Source organism: Pseudorasbora parva, chromosome 11 (genome assembly GCF_024679245.1).
Source record: "Pseudorasbora parva isolate DD20220531a chromosome 11, ASM2467924v1, whole genome shotgun sequence".
NCBI classification, from domain to species: Eukaryota; Metazoa; Chordata; class Actinopteri; order Cypriniformes; family Gobionidae; genus Pseudorasbora; species Pseudorasbora parva.
This window is the reverse complement of record NC_090182.1, coordinates 21,415,157-21,435,288: the sequence shown is the minus strand read 5'-3', so window position 1 is coordinate 21,435,288 and position 20,132 is coordinate 21,415,157. Positions and strand designations below refer to the sequence as shown.

Sequence of the window (20,132 nt, the reverse complement as noted above, 5' to 3'; positions counted from 1 at the left end):
CCGTTCTTCTTCGCCACAAAGGCTTTTCTCCTTCACCCTGCATCTCTGCACATCCTCTAGTGGCTCTCAGGACAGGAAAATAAACGACGGCTTTTATGTTTGACTGAGGGACACATTTGGGGCTAGCAATAATAAAGAATGGCTGTGATGCGTGATACATGTCTCTGTTTGTTGACAATTAAAGCCTAGTGCTGCCACAGTGACAGAGCGTCACAAATCATCCGTTTCTTTCGGGCATTAGTTAAGCGATTTAACACATCATGGAATGATTTAGATATTTATATTTTAATGAATTAATGTTAATGAAAAATAGCAGAAAAAATACTTTGAAGTTTGTAATAGATCAATCCTGAAACAATTCCAGATTTAATAACCTTTGTGTAATGTTATGTAGCAATGTACAAAACAACTTTGACTTCCTGGTAGAATATCCATTTATTCAAATTCAAAAGACAAAAAGAAATACACATTTGTGCTGTCTGCAGTCTGTGAACAATTCTGCATATATACACTTTTTACAGTCATATATATTTATAATCTCATTATTTAGTAAAACAGTACACCATTCCCCTGTAACTGTATCCATGAATAATAAATCCCAATCCTCCCCTTCACAGCCCATTAGTTTGGCATTTTAAGATGTAAAAAACACATTTGTTTTGAGGTTTTCAAAAACATTCATTCAAGGATGCGCCTTGTGGTAAAATTCAAGTCAATATTTTCTATCCAACCAACAATCTTTCAGCCAATAACTCAAATGGAGCCTACGAAGTGAGGACAATAGCACTGGCTAGTGCAATCCACTCGAATAAAGATGTGAAAGAGAGTAGAGCCAGATGCCCAACAGCAGCATTTGCATCTACGATCCCCAAAATCCAGAAGTCACACCTGAGCACATGGTTTTTAGCACTGAAGGCATTTCTGGAGTGAATATGCCTTTAAAAAACACCTCTAGTGTGAGTATGACAAGCAGTTTTAGTAAAATTAGGAGATATAAGGACAGAAAAGAAGCAGTGATATGAACAAGTGGCGTAACCAGGAGCGATTACAGGTTGGCGTGGATGTCCTCGTGTCGCAGCACTTTGTAGGTGATCCAGTAGAAGATATTGAATATGAGGAAGCTGAGAGGAAATACTGCTCTGGATATGGTATCGATTCGCTTGGCTCGGTCCACAAAACGCTTCCGGATAGCATCTCCGTCGTACAGCACTTGCACTGGGGGTGGTGGTGGGGCGAATACGTTGGACCCCTCCACAGCTGTCCCATCTTTAGATTGTAAGCAATGGCCCAGTCCGTACCCACGGAAGTAAAAGCCACGGCTTTCTCGAACAAACTCTTCCTCCTTTAACAGAAGAAAAGCTTTTCTTAATGTTTTTAATGCCAGGCATCAAAGAAAATATGATAAACACTTCTTCTGCAGCACATTAAAAAGTGATTTCATCACAGGAGGAACTGATAGACTGCAGGGCACTTACAAATAAATTGCAATTGCAATTGTTTGTGGGAAAGCACATACTGCTTTAGTTTTCAGGGGGGCAAAAACTGTAGATATGTAAAAAGTCAAGTGTATGTATAACTTGCCTTTATAAATACTAACTTATAATAAGTACTTTTTTATATATTTAATTTATTATTATTATTTACCATGGTCAGTTTACTGTAAATGGTGAGTTTCTTGTATTTTTGTCTTAATGCAGGAGCCTAATATTAAGTCTTGTTTTCTGGAGAATTGTTTTAAATAAAAACAATCTGAAATAATTATGACACGGCACCCTAACGATCATGAATCATTTTGCATGTTGTTAAATGAAATACAATAAAAAAAATTAAAAAAAGATGGACGCAAGCGCTTCCTGCATGGTTTCCAGTCTGTAGTTCTTTAGTACTATCCTCCTTAGACTACTTTTCTATATGTAACACTTTGCCCTAGTTCTTGCCTCCTCTAATGCCAAATAAATTAGTAATTTGAATCAGTTTATCTGTCAATCTATGACAAATTACCCCTTTCCTCGAGAGGATAAGAAGATTAAGTTCTCGTTTAGTTCTTCATTAAATGCTCTGCTTGAACCTAAAAAAAATCCAGTCAATCACGTGCCCAGGACTAATGATGTGTTTGGCTGAAGATAAAGGCACTATTTAAAGCGAGTGAATGTCACCTATGAACAGGGGCGTGGGACTGGGGGGATAAAGGGTACTGAGTAACCAGGGCCCGAGGCAGGGGGGGGGGCCTTAGAAGTCAGTTTTCTATACATACACATACATGATACGGGGGCCCAGCAAGATGGTTTGTACCCAGGGCCCAAAATTTGGTGCTACGCCCCTGCCTATGAACACAGTTTGGGTAAAGGCTTACCTTTATTAATTATGGCCAGGAGGCAGGCCATGTCCGGACTGAGTCTAGCATGTAAAAAGAACTCTGCTGCAAAAACTATTCCATGTGAAAGTCAGTTCCATTTTTCTATGAGGTCTGAGGGATAATTACTACACACTAAGTGTCATTTAACATTATGGTCTAATGAAAAGAAACCATTCCGAATCAAAATCTTATGGCAATTCATAACTAGTTTACGTTTTAGAGAATTGGTGGCTAATCGTGTGAATGTTTTTTAGTGACAGTATGTTTAGGGGTGGATCTTCAAGCTAAATGTTTTCAACTAATCACATGATTTTGTACATTAACATTGTATGAATTCGTATGAAATTGTCACCTTAGTTGCGTTTTCCTTGAGATCAGGAATGTTGAGCCCAATCTCACGAAAATACGTATGAATAGTACGAGTGTGCAATCTCGTGGAATGTATACACCAAAATAAGTTTTGGCGTGCATATGGTACGCGGTTTTTCGCGTGCATATGATGCTCTTTATGGTGTATTATACGTACGAACCCACCACCCCCAACCGACCGTAGAGCGTGTCATATGCATGGCATACAGTGCGTATCATATGCACGCGAAAAACTCGTGTATGTACACCAAAACATTTAAGGGGTATAAGGACAACCTGTTTTACAACTGGCATTAACATCTAGCCTGGATGCCAGCCGAATTTAGCCCCGCCCACAAATGTTGTAGGTCTGGCAGTTCGGTCTGGCCTTGCTCCATAGAGGAGTAATTATCCCCGAACAGAAACTGTTCGGACCAATGAAATCATCAGGGCGGGCATTAGACGATGATGGACATATGATCAACAACAACGTAATCATGCACGTCATCAAAGGGGCTTGGATTATATTTGTTCAAATCCTTAACTTGGAGAGCTTGCTTGTGTATGCATTCACCATCACAATTTCTCTCAGAAATGATGATCATGTTGGGTAAGTACTCTATGTATCATTAAATTATTAAATTTTTTTTACAACACTGGCAAAGATCGTGTATTCCAGCCTGATTTCAGGGTGCGTGCAGACAGGGTTGCCAAGTTTTTACAACAAAACACGCCAAATACTAGCCTAAACAATAGCTTCTCGAGGGGGTTCTCTGGGGGAAAAATGGCGTTTGGGGTGGGGGGTAAGATGCGTGTTATTTTTGCAAGGTTGCCTGCTAAAATTTGCCCTCATGGGTCTATATATCACAATATCACATAGTTGCTTCAACCCGCGGACATAGAATACAACCGGAGGAAAAAACGCACAGTGCAGTTGAACTATGTTGACATTTGACAATGCGTCACTTAGTTGCTCTGATTGGTTGTAGGTCTATCAAATTGATGTCTTTCCTGTTTCAGTTGAAATACACCCCATAATCACAGCCCAATGGAGCAGTTTCAGACTCATATTCTGACTAGAATTGACTATGACAACGTCAGGCTAATTAACATTCATTTCTATTTTCAATCACAAGTGGTCAAATGAGACCACTATCAGGAATAAATATCAATAATGTAAGCGGTTCATTTGAGAAGTATGTTCATATACCAGCTGTGAACAAGGCAGTAGGACAGAGGGGGTCCTGGGTTTGCCCGTGGGCAAATAAGATGAGGACACAGATGGTATTTTTACCCTGGCACAGGTGCTAGTTGAATTTGCTGGTGCTGTTACCAGAGAGCTTGTTCGCTCTATGTAGTGAGTCAAAGCTTCCTGACTGCCTGGCTTGAACCTCCATCAAGGAAGAATGTAATGTTTTGTTTCTTAGTTCCTCTTATATAACGGTTTGGAACATCTGTCTTGTTCTTTCCCTAAATTAACTTCCGGGGATCAATAGAGCACATCTATCCATTCATCAATCTGTCATTCTTGCACAGTTCAGTTCACTTTCAACCATCAAATAGCACATACCATTTCTAGGCAGCCCGAGCAGACTCATTTTCATTAATATTGGCAATGGTGTAAATACTTCAACAAGAATTTAAAAGACAACAGCTATCAAGCTGCTGCTCTCCAGCACTATCCAAGTTGCTAGGCAACACTGCTTGCATGTGTATACACTTCTTTGCAGGTTGATGAGGGGGACACTCCAAGAAAGTGCACACTCTAGCTAAATCCGACCATCTTTCAGACATTTCAGCAAAAATTGATAAAATCTTTAGACAAGAGGATAATGCTCATGATGATGTTTAAATCAGACACAAGTAGATTTTTTATGGGTCACAATGGTTAACTTATTGACCAGTTGTTCAAGTTGTTCAAGTTGATAACTTTATGCAGATTTTTAGATTTTATTGGTGGTGCTTTTGCTGTTAAATAGATGCATATTTTCTGGTAATTTCTAGACTTACTGCAAATGTCTTCAACAAGCCCAAAAGGGACCATGTCACACCTTTCTTCATCTCAATCTTGCATCAAGTTTATCAAGTTCAAGACATCGACGCTTGCTTACGGATCCACCACAAGCTCAGCACCTGCATACTTTGACTTGCTTCTATGAGTCCACATGCACACCAGAAGCCTTCGCTCAGCAAAGGAGCGACAGCTTGCGGTACCACCACAGAAAGGCATGAAATTCCTTTCCAGAACATTTTCTTTAACTGTTCCTTGCTGGTGGAATGTGGAAAATTCATCTCTTCCGTGCGGACTTAACCTCTTCCTGTATTCCTCAGTTTTTGCTTTGGATAAAAATGTCTGCTAAATGAAAAATTTTTTTTTAATGTAAATCTTAGCACCCCCTTTAAAGCAGCACTTGGCAACTTTTGCTCTCGGGGTCCCCCTACAGTTGGGAAAAAATAATGTCCTCAACTACTGTCGTAACCTCTGTCATCCTACAACAGGGGATGCCATCGCACGTGCATTTGTTGACATGATAACCTGATAACCTGATTTGTTGACATGATACCCTGATAGCCCTGAACTAGTGATGCGCAGGTCGTCTCATAACCCGCGGACCCCGTATGTCTATTTAATAGTCGTGGGTGTGGGGTGGGTTTTAAAAATATATACAGTGGTGTGGGGCGGGCCAAATAACTTCATAAAAGCGGCCCCACGGGTTGGTGCAGCACTAACAGTTACCCTGAACACTGCAGGAGGAGTTCACATGCAGGTGTTCTTCTGGCGTCGCGTGTGAAATCTCTTCATCCCAGGTACAGTCAGTGGCATGTGTTTCAGCATTTCATATGAATATAATTTCATGGGTTTTATTTTTTTCAAACGCCAAATAATCGCGATGCTAACATTTACAAGCCAGCGTCATTATATTAGTCTATTGGTTACCGTTTTACAGAATCTATTCGATACTTCAATTCAATGTTTGAGGGGTAGGTAATCACCATAACAAGCATGACAGCATCGGTCGGGCACGCCTCCTTCAGCTCACGCCAATGAGCAAACGCTGGTCCAATGTTGATCCTTATCCTGCCTTTAATCCCATCACTTTTTCGTTTCCTCTTATTGCTTTCCTCCAACAAAACCTTTTCTTTCTTATTTGTCTGTGCTGCTTCGGACATGACTATATTATCCGACGAACAAAGTTGGGCTCGCACGTCCGAATTTAAGGAAGCGTGGGTGTTGGTGGACGTGACGTATATGCCGTAAAGCAGTCTAATTTTGTAGTTCTTTTTATTCTCGGGTTACTACTTGAAACCAAAGTTTTAAAAGTACGATTAAAAACGATACAGACCCCATCAAGCTATGGCAGACGTGTCATTCAACCTATTGTAAGTCGATGTATCATCACAAGAGTCTTGAAAATATATTATGAAGGTTGAAAAGTTACCTAGTGCTGTTTTAAAGGAACAAGCAGCCCATGATAACTTTACTGATCAACTACATAATGTCACAAGGTGAATTCAGAGTGATTGGAACACTTGCCAAGTCATCTCAATGCCAAAAAAAGTGTCCCAATCACCTTTGATTTCACCCTATATCAGGAGAAGTGGATGATCTTGTGTTGTAAGTCCAGTAGGCTCTGTCAGTGTTTAAACATATAATGGCAGCACGGGCGCCCACAGCATGTGATAACTTTTCCGATCAACTAACGCAACCATTTTCGACCCTGTTCCCTGACGTAATGTCACATAACAAATATCGGGTGAAGTGGATGCTCTTGTGTTATAAATCCAGCAGGCTCCGACTCCCTGTCAGTGTTGAAAACATGTAATGGTGGCGCCCTGCCCTGCCCACAGCCCGTAATAACTTACCAATCAAAAAACACGTATTTTTGAGGGACCGGCTTCATAGAACCTGGAAATATGGTGGCCGGGAAGTGCAAAACAACATTACAACATTACATTGTGAAACACTTTTACGAAGCTCGAGACAAATTTACATTTTGGAAAACATTTTTCCCTATCATAAAACACAAATACATGGGCAAAACACTTTAACCAAGGACGGAAAAAAAATTACATTTAAGAAAACAAATGAACAGTACGCAAAACACTTTTAACAGTCCCAAAACAAATTTGCAATGACCGATTCTTAACAGAAAGGAAATATACCACACATCGTAAGTGACACAGGGAATGGAATACTGACCGCTGATTGGACAAGACATATGTCATTTAAGACATACAGAAATTATACAGCTGGCTGCGGCAGGAGAAAGTTGATTTGCATCCATGTGTAAAGTCAGTGGCGTGCACAAGGGAGGGTGGCCGGGGGCTTAAGCCCTTGTGAAAGTGCCCTTTTTGATTGTAAATTTGTCTCGTGCTTCATAAAAGTGTTTCACACTTTGTAATGTTGTTTTGCACTTCCCGGCCACCGTATGGAAAGGTAAAATATATATAAAGGTAAAATATATGCACTTTAAAAATTCCACTCTTTAAACTCCCAAATAAGTAAATAAGGGAATAAAAAAATAAGAATGATAAAATAGTTATTTTGGTCTGATTATAGCCTATTTGTTTCTCAAGTAATACATTAAAACATTAAATAATTTTTTTAAAAAATATGCACACATTCACACTTGTTTGTATGTCTAATATGTAAAAAAAAAGTTTCATACATTCCGTTATGAATCATTTAAACGATAGCATATTTTTTATAAAAAATTGGGAATTTACATTAAAAAAGTTGAGTAGTTTGCATCAATTTATGTTGCTGTGGGTTGTTAAACATATCCCTTGTAAAACAGTTGTACTGTTTACAATGTTTAGGTAAGCATATCTTATCATGCATACACTCTTTCATTGTAAAAACTAAAAGTGATGCTTTGAAATTCACACTTGTCAATGCCTATGGTGGTGCAAAGTCCTTCAGACAACCCACAATTGGTAATTTTGCAAATATGTAGATTTGCTCATCCCTAACACAGGCACGATCCTCTCAGCACCCATTTGTTTGTGTTTTCTTGAGCAGGAACATGTGGCCTAATTTGTCTACAGTGTTATTAAGGCAGGATGAAGCCAAGGATTTGTTGTATTGATTATCCTGGCCAGTAGTTGGTCCATCAGCCTAACAGCTCTCTCAGCCAGTGACCCATGCATCAGTACCACCCAGATTGATCATTCAGACCAGAGGCTTTCTTGGCGGGAGAGAATAGACAAAGAGTAATGGCCGCCAAGATCTCCAAGGCAGGAGGGGGAGGAGACTCGCTCATTCTTAAAGGGAATTATTCTAATTTTTCTCTCATTATTGATTCAGATTTGACGAACACACTCGTAAATCTTTAGCACTTTGAGCTTGAACATCATGTTGTACAAGGCCGGAAAGTCCCCAGGATGTTTTAGCCAATTTTGATATGATTGTTGTCTTTGATCTTAACTATAATCAAGGATTTTACATTCCAGGATTTATAAAAATTACATATAAAATCTGTTAACATTTTGTGTTCAGAGTGATTTTACTCTCCGAAGACCTGGGGGTATTTTCTAAGCTTTTTTTTTTCATTTAGAAGCCTCTTTAGCCTTTCAGTCAATGTCTGTGATCTCGGATCAGGAAGCAGGTTGTTGGCCTTTGGAAATTGGCTGTGGCAAGGCTTTACAAGGTGGCACAAACGGTGGGATCAGCACAGGGGACTGCTCACTATGGAAACAGGCTGATCTGAATTCCCCCACACGAGATGTGACAGCCAGCTGTAGTGTGGCCGTTGCCAGTGTTTGGATGTGGTTGAGCACAATGAGAAGAGATGCGAGTCAATGTGTAATCCAGGGTGACAGGACAGCCTGTATTTGTTTGTGTGTATATGTGTGAGTGTGTTCATCACACTTACTATTCTCTGCCTTCGCTGCTTCTTGCGCAGCCTGATGAACTCTTTGTGTTGCCTTGAGACGAAGTTGACTGCTGCATACTCCAACAATGCAGCAAACACGAACAGCAGACAAACGGCCATCCAGATGTCTATGGCCTTCACGTAGGACACCTGGGATGCACAAGGTCAAAGCTACTTTAATAGATAATCAATAAGGGCATTGTTAGGAATAATGAGGTTGCGTTGATTTTAGATACATACTTTTCATTAACCAGTTCCCTTTCGAGAGAGGTTCCTCGTATTACGTATGGGAAAAACTCCTTTTCTCGAGAATGTGAAGCAAAACTTTTAATAAAGGTATCTATGTAAAGCGCAGTGAGCTGCACGGCCATAGCCCAGCGCGAGGAGCGCTCTGATTGGCCGGGCTGCGGCAACTGCAGGAACCTATGGTGAGGCGGCTGAGAGGAACGAACCAATGGGGGGCGTTCCAGAAGCCCGCCGAAAAAGGTGCTTATATTTGCATACAGGAGGCTATATAAGACCCTAATTCGCCATAGGTGTCAGATTTTATCTCCTTCAGCGATACCTTCGCTGGTCTCCGGAAGAAGCACCGCCGTTGAAAAGGCACCAGCGGAACCTGCAGCTGAGGACGACGGACTCCCTCTCCGCCTTCTCTGCCGTTCCAGCTACGCCATCCGGCGTTATATATCCTTTAAACTGTGTCTATGTTGAGTGTTATATGTGTTTGTGTGTGTGTGTTGCCGCTGCAACGCCACTTCTAGAGCTTACAGGCTTGTTCTACTCGAGGACTCTCTCGTTCTGCCGCGTCGTTAAGCGCCGCGGAAAGACGGAGCTCTTCTCACTCTCCCTCTGCTCTCGTCCCGTCGCGCTGAATAGCGCCGCGGAAAGAGAGAATGTTAGAGGACATGAGCACACTCAAGCCGAAGCTCTCTTCACTCTGCCGCCGCCGCGGCTCTTCTTCCGCCGCTGCCACAGAGTTGTTCCCACTCTTCTCTCATTCCGTCGCGCTACAGCCGCGGACAGAGAATACTAGAGTGAATAGGCGAACTCGAGCCGAAGCTCTCGTCACTATACCGTCGCGCTGAGGAGGCGCCGCGGACAGACGGAGTTTTTCCTCAGTCTTCCTCTTCTCTAGTTCAGTCGCGATATCGCCGCGGACAGAGAATACTAGAGTGAATAAACAAACTCGAGCCGAAGCTCTCGCCGTGCTAGAAGCGCCGCGGACAGAGTTTTACCTCACGCTTCCAATTCTCTCGTCCTGTCGCTCTATCGCCGCGGACAGAGAATACTAGAGTGAATAAACAAACTCGAGCCGAAGCTCTCGTCGTGCTAGAAGCGCCGCGGACAGAGTTTTACCTCACGCTTCCAATTCTCTCGTCCTGTCGCTCTATCGCCGCGGACAGAGAATACTAGAGTGAATAAACAAACTCGAGCCGAAGCTCTCGCCGTGCTAGAAGCGCCGCGGACAGAGTTTTACCTCACGCTTCCAATTCTCTCGTCCTGTCGCTCTATCGCCGCGGACAGAGAATACTAGAGTGAATAAACAAACTCGAGCCGAAGCTCTCGCCGTGCTAGAAGCGCCGCGGACAGAGTTTTACCTCACGCTTCCAATTCTCTCGTCCTGTCGCTCTATCGCCGCGGACAGAGAATACTAGAGTGAATAAACAAACTCGAGCCGAAGCTCTCGCCGTGCTAGAAGCGCCGCGGACAGAGTTTTACCTCACGCTTCCAATTCTCTCGTCCTGTCGCTCTATCGCCGCGGACAGAGAATACTAGAGTGAATAAACAAACTCGAGCCGAAGCTCTCGCCGTGCTAGAAGTGCCGCGGACAGAGTTTTACCTCACGCTTCCAATTCTCTCGTCCTGTCGCTCTATCGCCGCGGACAGAGAATACTAGAGTGAATAAACAAACTCGAGCCGAAGCTCTCGCCGTGCTAGAAGCGCCGCGGACAGAGTTTTACCTCACGCTTCCAATTCTCTCGTCCTGTCGCTCTATCGCCGCGGACAGAGAATACTAGAGTGAATAAACAAACTCGAGCCGAAGCTCTCGCCGTGCTAGAAGCGCCGCGGACAGAGTTTTACCTCACGCTTCCAATTCTCTCGTCCTGTCGCTCTATCGCCGCGGACAGAGAATACTAGAGTGAATAAACAAACTCGAGCCGAAGCTCTCGCCGTGCTAGAAGCGCCGCGGACAGAGTTTTACCTCACGCTTCCAATTCTCTCGTCCTGTCGCTCTATCGCCGCGGACAGAGAATACTAGAGTGAATAAACAAACTCGAGCCGAAGCTCTCGCCGTGCTAGAAGCGCCGCGGACAGAGTTTTACCTCACGCTTCCAATTCTCTCGTCCTGTCGCTCTATCGCCGCGGACAGAGAATACTAGAGTGAATAAACAAACTCAAGCCGAAGCTCTCGCCGTGCTCATTCTACCGCCGCCGTGCTGAAGCGCTGCGGACAGAGAATACTAGAGTAAGTCAGACGAGCGAGCTCGGGCTGTTGGGGATGTCAAGAACAATGTCGCTGCAGCGCGCGCTTACTGCCAAGGAAGTTGTAATGGCTGCCTTGTCATGATAGCGCGCGCCCCTTCCACAGCGCGTTGCTGACTAGAGCGCGGCTTACGTCATAGCACGCGCTCACTGTCAGAGCATAAGGGCGTCGGAAAATGGCTGCCAAGCTAAGCCCTTTTTTCACTCTATCACTTCCAGTCCCCTTTATTCAGGCGGCTGGAAAGGTTTTTACACTGTAGACAAAGTGTCCACTACACAGTGTGCACCCCTACATAAGCACTGTTAATTCAGCCTCACAAAATCACAAATAAATCCCGCCGCGGCCGGATTACACCATATAAAGTCAACTAGCCTTATTGCAGTCAACTAGCCTGTGGTCAAACACGCTTGTCTGCATGCGCGCTTTCAGTCTAGACTAGAGCATAACGGCATTGTGGAATGGCTCACATACCACCCGCACTTCCTTACATTCTCCCAGTTCCCTTAAGTTAAGTGACTGGAGATGAAATATTGCAGTCAACTAGCCTGTGTTAAACACGCTCGTCTGCACACTATGCTGTGTGCGTTTACCCCTGTGGATTTGCTCACTGGTTTGCACCGTGGGTATTCTACGTAGGTTGTGCGCCACTGCACATTGTTTACACTACACACAAAAGAGCTTTCTATGTAGGAAATGTGCCCACTTTACAGTCTGCACTCCTGCACCCAAGCACTTTTCACAAAGTTCACTCTCGCACACACAATATAAATGTGAGGCGTGCGCCCACTGCAAAGCCTGCACCGCCAAAACTAACACTATCCCCACAGTGTTACAAGCAGTGTTACAGCACAAGCAACCCGGCTAACAGGCCCCTATTACTAAGCGGCCAGCCCCCGAATCTAATTCAACCCCTGGCTTTACGAGCCCAGGCCTGGCAGGCCATTCCTGGTATATAATATTGGGTGTTGAACATATAAAACGAGGTTCTCGCTACAGTTTTGCTCGCAGACCCCGCGATTCAAGCCGTGGTCGAGCCCTCTGTAAGAAGCAGTGTCAGTCACGTGCTTCTCGCTGAGGCATTGAGACTGTTAAAGGAGAGAGCGGCGAAAACAGTACACCCGACGCTAGCGAGTCAGGTTTTTACTGTCGCTAATTCCTCATGCCGAAAATGGGTGGCGGTCTCAGGCCCATTTTCCAGGCATCTGAACAAAGCACTTATGACACGCTCGTTTCAAGGTGCTGACGGTGAAACAAATCCTCGCGCACATTCGCCCCGGGGATTGGGTTTTCTCAATAGATCTGAAAAACGCATACTTCACGTTACGATAACCCCCCACCCCCACTACAGGCCATTCTTGAGATTCGCCTTCGAGGGGCAGGCTTATCAGTACAGTCATTGTCATAGACTCAAGACTTACGGCATAAGAACCGTGCATGGCTAAGCATCTCCTTTTATGGGCAGAGCACAATCTGAGCTCCCTAAGGGCGGCTTACGTGCCAGGTATTCTGAATCAGGGTCTGGACATGTTATCCAGAGGACCCATGTCCCCAGGGGGATGGTCCCTTTACCCGCAAACAATTCAGCTCGCACAGCACACGCTGCCCAATATTTTTTCTGCAAACGCAGGGATGCCCTGGCCCATGTTGGCCCAGACTCCCTCTATATGTTCCCTCCGATCGCGATCCAGCTGCAGCCAGTGCTTTTTAATAGCCCCACTTTGGAAGAACCGTACATGGTTCTCCATACTGTTTCAGCTGTCAGACACAGCCCCATGCCTATTCTGCCAATGAAAGGGAAGGTCTGGCATCCCAATCCCGAGCTGTGGGCCCTCCACGTATGGCCCATCAACGGTATCCGGGAACCTCTCTGACAAGTTATGAACACTATTTCGGAAGCTAGAGCCCCTGCTATCTGGCAGCTCTGCTTTGAAGTGGTCAGTGGTTTTCTAACCAATGTGCTACGCGAAACATCGACGCACACTCATGCGAACTGGCGGAACCGCTCGCTTTCTCCAAGAGCTAATGGATGCGGGTCGTCCCCCCTCCATACTCGGGGTGTGTGTCTCCGCCATAGCAGCTAGCCACGCTCCGATCGCGGCACATTCACTAGGGAAAAGTGATCTTATTGTGTGTTTTCTTAAAGGGGCCAGGAGATTCAGCCCGCCTTGCCCCTACCTCGGTCCCTATTTGGGACCTCGCCATGGTTTTGGAGGCCGTTAAGGGTTCCCCCTCCTAACCACTTCAGAACACGAGCTTGAAGCACATATCACTCAAAACCGTTTTTCTGCTGGCTGTGGCCTCGGTTAACCGAGTGGGTGGCTTACCTGCACTCTCCGTGAGCCCTTCCTGTCTTGAGTTTGGGTCCAGCAACTTCAAGGTTGTGCTCAAACCGAGGCATGGTTTTATGCTGAAAGTGCTATCAACCCCTTCAGTATGCAGGTCTTTGCACTGCTTAACCCGCGTCTCAGAGAGAATAAGACGCAAACCTATTCTGCCCAGTCAGAGCATTGAGATTGTATCTAGAGCGCTCCGCCCCCTTCAGGCAGTCGGATCAGCTCTTCATTGCTTCGGTGGCCGCACTAAAGTTTGTGCTGTCATGAAACAGTCTCTCACACTGGATAGTGGATGCAGTCCCACTAGCATATAGGTCCAGGACCTAACCTGTCCTACAGGCATTTAAGCCCACTCCTCTAGAGGCATGGCCTCATCTTGGGCTTGGTCGTGTGACATTTCTTTGGAAGATATCTGTGCGGCGGCAGGCTGGGCCTCTCCGTCCACTTTTATCAGATTCTACAAGTTGGAGGTTCCAGCTCTACAAGCAGGGCTTCTCTCCATCTAGGCTCTATCTTGACCCTGGCAAACAGATTGCCTTACATTTTGGCCTGTACACATTAGTCCTTAAGCACTATTCATTCATCATAAGATCCGACTATGTCCGATCAGCTGTTCAAACGAACCGACTCTTCCGGTTCTTCATTCCCCTTATAAGCCGCCTCTGTCGGTGTCTCGGGGGTTTATAACATGTGCTTTGGGTATACTGGGTCAGTCAGCACACACGGCGCTTTACATTGTGTTCCCATACGTAATACGAGGAACCTCTCTCGAAAGGGAACGTACTCGGTTACTTTCGTAACCTCGGTTCCCTGAGAGAGAGGAACGAGTATTACGTTCCGTGCCGTGTTTATGCTTCTCAGGTATCGCTTCAGTCGATCTTAAAACCTGACACCTATGGCGAATTAGGGTCTTATATAGCCTCCTGTATGCAAATATAAGCACCTTTTTCGGCGGGCTTCTGGAACGCCCCCCATTGGTTCGTTCCTCTCAGCCGCCTCACCATAGGTTCCTGCAGTTGCCGCAGCCCGGCCAATCAGAGCGCTCCTCGCGCTGGGCTATGGCCGTGCAGCTCACTGCGCTTTACATAGATACCTTTATTAAAAGTTTTGCTTCACATTCTCGAGAAAAGGAGTTTTTCCCATACGTAATACTCGTTCCTCTCTCTCAGGGAACCGAGGTTACGAAAGTAACCGAGTACGTTAATACCCTTCCTCCGAAAACAGCATATTTTATGGCTCTGAAGAGGACATTATTTGAATTCATATTTAAAATATACTTTTATAAACAAGTAGGCTAAATGAGAGGCAAAAGTCGAACAAAGAAACCATTTATAATTTAAAACACAGTCTGTGCAAATCTACAATAATGTTTAAATATGGTTATGTTTAATTAATTAACGTTTAATATATTTTAATTAACATTTTTTCACGCTAGGTCACACAAATCAAATGTCAAGATTGTGTTGCTGCTCAGTGCACTCACTGAAACTTCAATGCGTGCGCGTGCACGTTGACTGCGTCTGAAAGCTTCACATGAGTGGCAGGTTTTTCCTGAGTTCAGGGGGGAGCATTCGCAGTCGCACAGAACGCATTCAAAAACGTGAGACGCGGTAAGAAACCAGAGTCTAGGGGTCGCGATTTTAAAATGTGAACGGTTTTAAACTTAAACTTTGTGTCTTGAAAACGCGCTGCACATGTGCCAAACGACGAAAAAGCAGCAAGACGCGGCGCAGCGGTCAGACGTCCATCTTCTGCACAACGTGTGAAGTGAACTAAGAGTCATAATATATTTTTTTCCAGTTCTTCTGGCCTACGGTAATCATGTAAGTGACAGTTTGGGTTCAGAAAAGCGATTTATCTATTAATAAGTAACGTTGATGCATGGTATTGGGCTTATTTGATCAGTATAAAGTTGAAAAGTCCCCCAAATCATATCTGCTACCAGTCACTGTCTATATTCACCTGATTTACCTGATTCACTTTACAACACCAATGATTTGTTCACAAACCCTGATCTGGGGCTGTGTTTAACTCCAATTTTAGACAAACACTTGCAAACTTCCCACTTCCCTTGGGGAAATACCTGTCACTATTTTGAAATTCACTGAACTTCATCAAGTGGGCAAGGGAATTTTATTTTAACAGGCCCTCCTCGACCCTATCGATTTTGACCGAGGGAGCTAATCGACTCACTTCAGGCAGATCCATAGACCACAATGTAGCACGTTTGTGACGTCACAGCAAATAGTGCTTGATTTACCCCCACACTCTACTATGCTATTGGATATATTTAACATTTAGTCACATTATACTTACTACCTTAAGCTGACTGTTTTTTTTAACACATATTACTGTATTGTTTTCATTTTTGTTTGTGTATTTTTATATAGTATACAAAAAGGTGCGTAAAACAAATTCATATGGAAAAAAACCTGTCAATAAATCAGATTTCCCAGTTCCCCAGACAACACAAATCTTGTGTGAATAGGGTTGCATTCCCAAAAGTATTGTAAGCCTAAGATCATAGAACCATTACCACCCATTTTCTCGATGATCAACTTAGTTCACAATAGGGCTGTGCAATATATCGAAATTATCGAAATATCGCAAATGTACATATCACAATATGCATATCGCAATGGCTCGCAATATCTGAATGATTTTAATAGGCTACATCAACATTGTGAAAAGTGTACGTTTTAGGTCACACATTGGGCAGAGAATAGACTGGGCACATTACTGTTACTTATGTAACTTGCTTGACGTTAAAAAGAGTTATTAAACGCAATAATTTGTGAAAAACAATAATTTGCAGTCTCGCGCTGACACACCGAAACGTGAACAATTTGTGACACAACACTGCTGGTCACTTTCAGAAGTTGTAGCGATGCTTTCTTTTCACAGAAAGAATGTGAAACTCAAAAGATTTTATTCTCAGTTTTTAAATATTTTTAAAAATATATATAATTTAAATAGATTTTACACACTAATTGCAATATCGTATCACACATCGAATATCGCATTATTTAACAAGATATCACATTTTTCTTCAATATCGCACATGTATCACAAATGTGAAATTATAATTTGGCAACAGATTACTGAGGACAATAAATACAGTAAGAATTACATTTTTTCCCAGACATGTATTTAAAAGTATTAAAATAAACAGTTTATAGAACCGTAAAGAAACTGGAATTGTTGAGAGAAATCCTGTTTAAAAAACAAAAAAAAATAATTAATTTTTCTGCTAATTCAACTTTTTAATCATTAAAATAGGCATTTTAAGCTTATTCTCACCTCTTTCTCTGTGCTCTTGTTTGTTTTTATTCTTCATTTTCATTGATTGTCTCATTATTTCACTCATTATCCAGTGAGTGCACTGATTTCTTAAATGTTTCTCTTTTGTCACAGAACTTAGTCAGCTTGGTTATGTTACCTTTGGTAGAGAAGCTCGTGAGCCGGAGCTCTGGGTAGTCATGGTCAGCACAGTGGTGATACCCAAGCCTACCCGAGCAGGGGCAGCATCCATGTTGATCCAGAAGGATACCCAAGACAGAATGACAATCAGCAGGCTGGGGATGTACATCTGAATGAGATAGTAGCCCATCTGTCTCTCTAAGTGAAACTTCACCTCAATACAGGTGAATTTACCTAGGAGAACATGAAGAGTTTCATAGGTAAGTAATTATGTATAGCACATTTTAATGCATTGTTGTTTACAATCTGGTTAATTATTGTTGTCATATAATATAGGCGAAACATAAACTAGAGATTAACTGATACAATTTTTTGGGGCCGATACCGATTTTAACAAACAATTATTGGCCGATTCCGATACCAATATTTGTCACTTGTCCTCTTATTTGACATGTTGTCATTAAAATAGTTTTTGATCATGTTTTAAATCAGCAAAGTAAAAAAAACCCATTATCAAATAATTTCTAATGAACATAGATGGATCCATTTAACATTTAGCAGGCCAACATAAATATATATGAAATAAATGGTGCTTTTTAAATAGGTATAATGTTAAATAACACTGTGTATTCTTCACTGTATAAATTAAATACATATATTATTATTACATTGAGACATAGCTAAATTCTACTCTACAACATTGTTTCTTTCACAAATACTTTGTTAAACTAATTTTCTATTTTAACGAGTTGCCGTGAAGACCTTGGAGTTCCTGTGTATGTGTTTATGATATGAATGATGAACATAGATTTTGTCGAATGAAATGGTAAAATGCTCATGAAGTGAGTGGAGATGCATTCATATCCTCATATATTGAGGCGACAGAGGCAGAAACACAGCGAGTTTCAGTGTGTGTGTGAGGTAAATGAAACCGCGCGTCTGCGCTATTCATTCACACAGGGACACAGACAAATGAATTATTCATATTTAAAGTCTTTTGTGGCTTAATATTCACATACACTAGTATATAATTGTGATTTGATTTAAGTGTACTGACCTACATTTTATTTATTCATCAAAACTTTGACTGATTCTCTCTGTGTTTATTTTTCTGCATTGTGGAAATTAATCCTTTTGATTTTTTTTGCTAGGTCTTTTGTTGTTTGATTAACATTAAAACGCAGACAGAAGCACAGCAGGAATGTTACATTATAATCTTGAATTATGCAGACACAGCTCAGTGTCTCCACGCAGTTAATTAATAAACCATAATTTTGTTATATCCTTTTTCATGCTATAGGCGAAGCTTGTAAATTGATAAAAATTGGCCGATAAATATCAACGGCTGATACGGTGTTACATTTAAAAATTTATTAGAGGACCTTGAAAACCGTTCTCTATGCAGCAGTGTGTATGATAATTTTTTTTATAAAGATGTTATTTTATATGATTGAAGGTTGTAGTGGAACGTGTACCTGTGTTGTAATGCTTAGTGCAGTAGCCGAGATCTTTCTCCTCCTTTAGTAAAAACTGGGGAAGAGTCAAATCATCTGCCACTTGCACTGGGCTATCAGAAAGCCATTCGAAGATCAGATCGTTCATGGTGTAGCCAACTGTGAAAAGGGAGAGAATGAAATAGGAAAAAACCATATCTGTGCATAAAAGTGTGAATTGCACCTGTCAGGCTTCCACTCTCATCCCATACTTTGTACGCTGCCAAAAAGGTCACCTGACAGTCAACAAAACAAAGTGGTAGACAGATAGATTGAATGTCTGGTACAGACCTTTGAGTGGTGAAGATGCTTATACTCCAACCAACATGAAGTATTTGAGCAAATTGGAAATCTTCCTTTCTTATAAATTTTTTCTTTATTCATGTTTCATGCTTCAAATTCTTCACACCCCCCACCCCCCAACAGGTCTCTCCCTCTGTAGTACACAGTGAGATTAGGGGCCTATTAAAAATGCATCAGGCATGCAATAACAGTGTAGAATACTTGACAAATCTGAATAATATTGATGTCTATCAGAGACCCTAAGGGATTTACAAAGACATCTATTATTCACAAACCTCCCCGTCCCCTTCCGTCTTCAAAACAACAAACCCATGAAAAAAGAATGAAGACTTAAGTCCTTGAATGTCATGGTGTCTTTGAAAAGTTTGGTGTGGTTTCAAACATTGTATTCAAACTAGTACAAGAAATATGAATGTTTTTTCCAAGATGAGGAAGGATCAAAACGACATTATATGCGATATATTCTTTAGTGTGTCAAAATCCTTCAGAAATCATTTTAATGTTTATTTTGTGCTCAATATATATTTTAAATTATCAATATTAAAAATAGTTGTACTGTTTAATATTCTTTCTGGAAACAAAGACTGCATTTATTCATATATTTTTTATAAATGTCTGCTGTCAACTTTGATCAATTTAATGCATTCTTGCTTAATAAAACTATTAATTTCTTTAAAAAAAATTGTGCTGATGCCAAAGTTTTGAACAGTGGTGTACTTTTATTTCAATCAAAGACTTTTTATATCCATTTCGCTGTCACTCTGGGTCATATAAGCATATGTGATTTATATATCAGTTATAATACACAAAAGCACCTGTTAATTGTTGTGTATAATACCTAAAACATTCATTTTTAAAGCATTAATGCTAAATGGTCACACAGCCTGTGTTTACAGCAATCTTAGATTTGTCTACTTTCCCAATTTTCCTTTTTTTGTTGCCTTTGTCATCATGTTTTTCCACTTGAAAAATATCTGCCCTATGCAGCAATTTTGCATTCCACGTGCCTCAAACTTACTTTCCGCCTTTGGTGTTCTGCTTACACCTTTGTTTTAACGCTCAAGCATCAGATTTCTCTACCTGGATGTGTCCTTTCCAGAAAAGGTGATCCCACCTCTCAGGTACATCCCAACACTTGTCAAAACAGTGTTCAGTGGGCCCTTTCAAATCCCTAAAAAAGGTGCTCTTGTCTAATCAGAAATTATTATGCCCTTCATAACGGCTTTGTTAGACAGTAAACCTGCCCGTCTTCCTGTGTGTCTCTCACTCTGCCTGACAGTACTCCTTAGAAGAGGGCAATTTTAACTGCTGCTACGGAGGAGGCCTTTTCCACTCATTGAATAAATACTGTAGACATACAGAGGACGAGAAAGGACAGTAAAACACACTGTCTGTGCGTCCCCTAAATCTTTTAAACATTATGAGTCACTGAATGTAGAGGTGCTGTCTTTGGTCACCACACATAAATTGGGATTCACATCAAATAATCCAAAAGGAAAATCCAGATGCTAAGCAAAG

At 42.2% G+C, this 20,132-nt stretch overlaps 1 protein-coding gene across 1 annotated transcript in view; it reads right to left on the bottom strand.

Moving 5' to 3' along the window:
- Positions 1 to 416: 416 nt before the first annotated feature.
- glra4a (glycine receptor, alpha 4a) overlaps positions 417 to 20,132 on the bottom strand; it is a 73,143-nt gene continuing 53,427 nt past the window's right edge. The window contains exons 6-9 of the mRNA XM_067457390.1: positions 18,294 to 18,431; positions 16,838 to 17,052; positions 8,581 to 8,730; positions 417 to 1,342 (exon numbers count right to left, since the gene is read on the bottom strand). Coding sequence (XP_067313491.1) covers positions 1,046 to 1,342; positions 8,581 to 8,730; positions 16,838 to 17,052; positions 18,294 to 18,431 — 800 coding nt within the window. The 3' untranslated portion in view covers positions 417 to 1,045. The remainder of the gene's footprint in view (positions 1,343 to 8,580; positions 8,731 to 16,837; positions 17,053 to 18,293; positions 18,432 to 20,132) is intronic.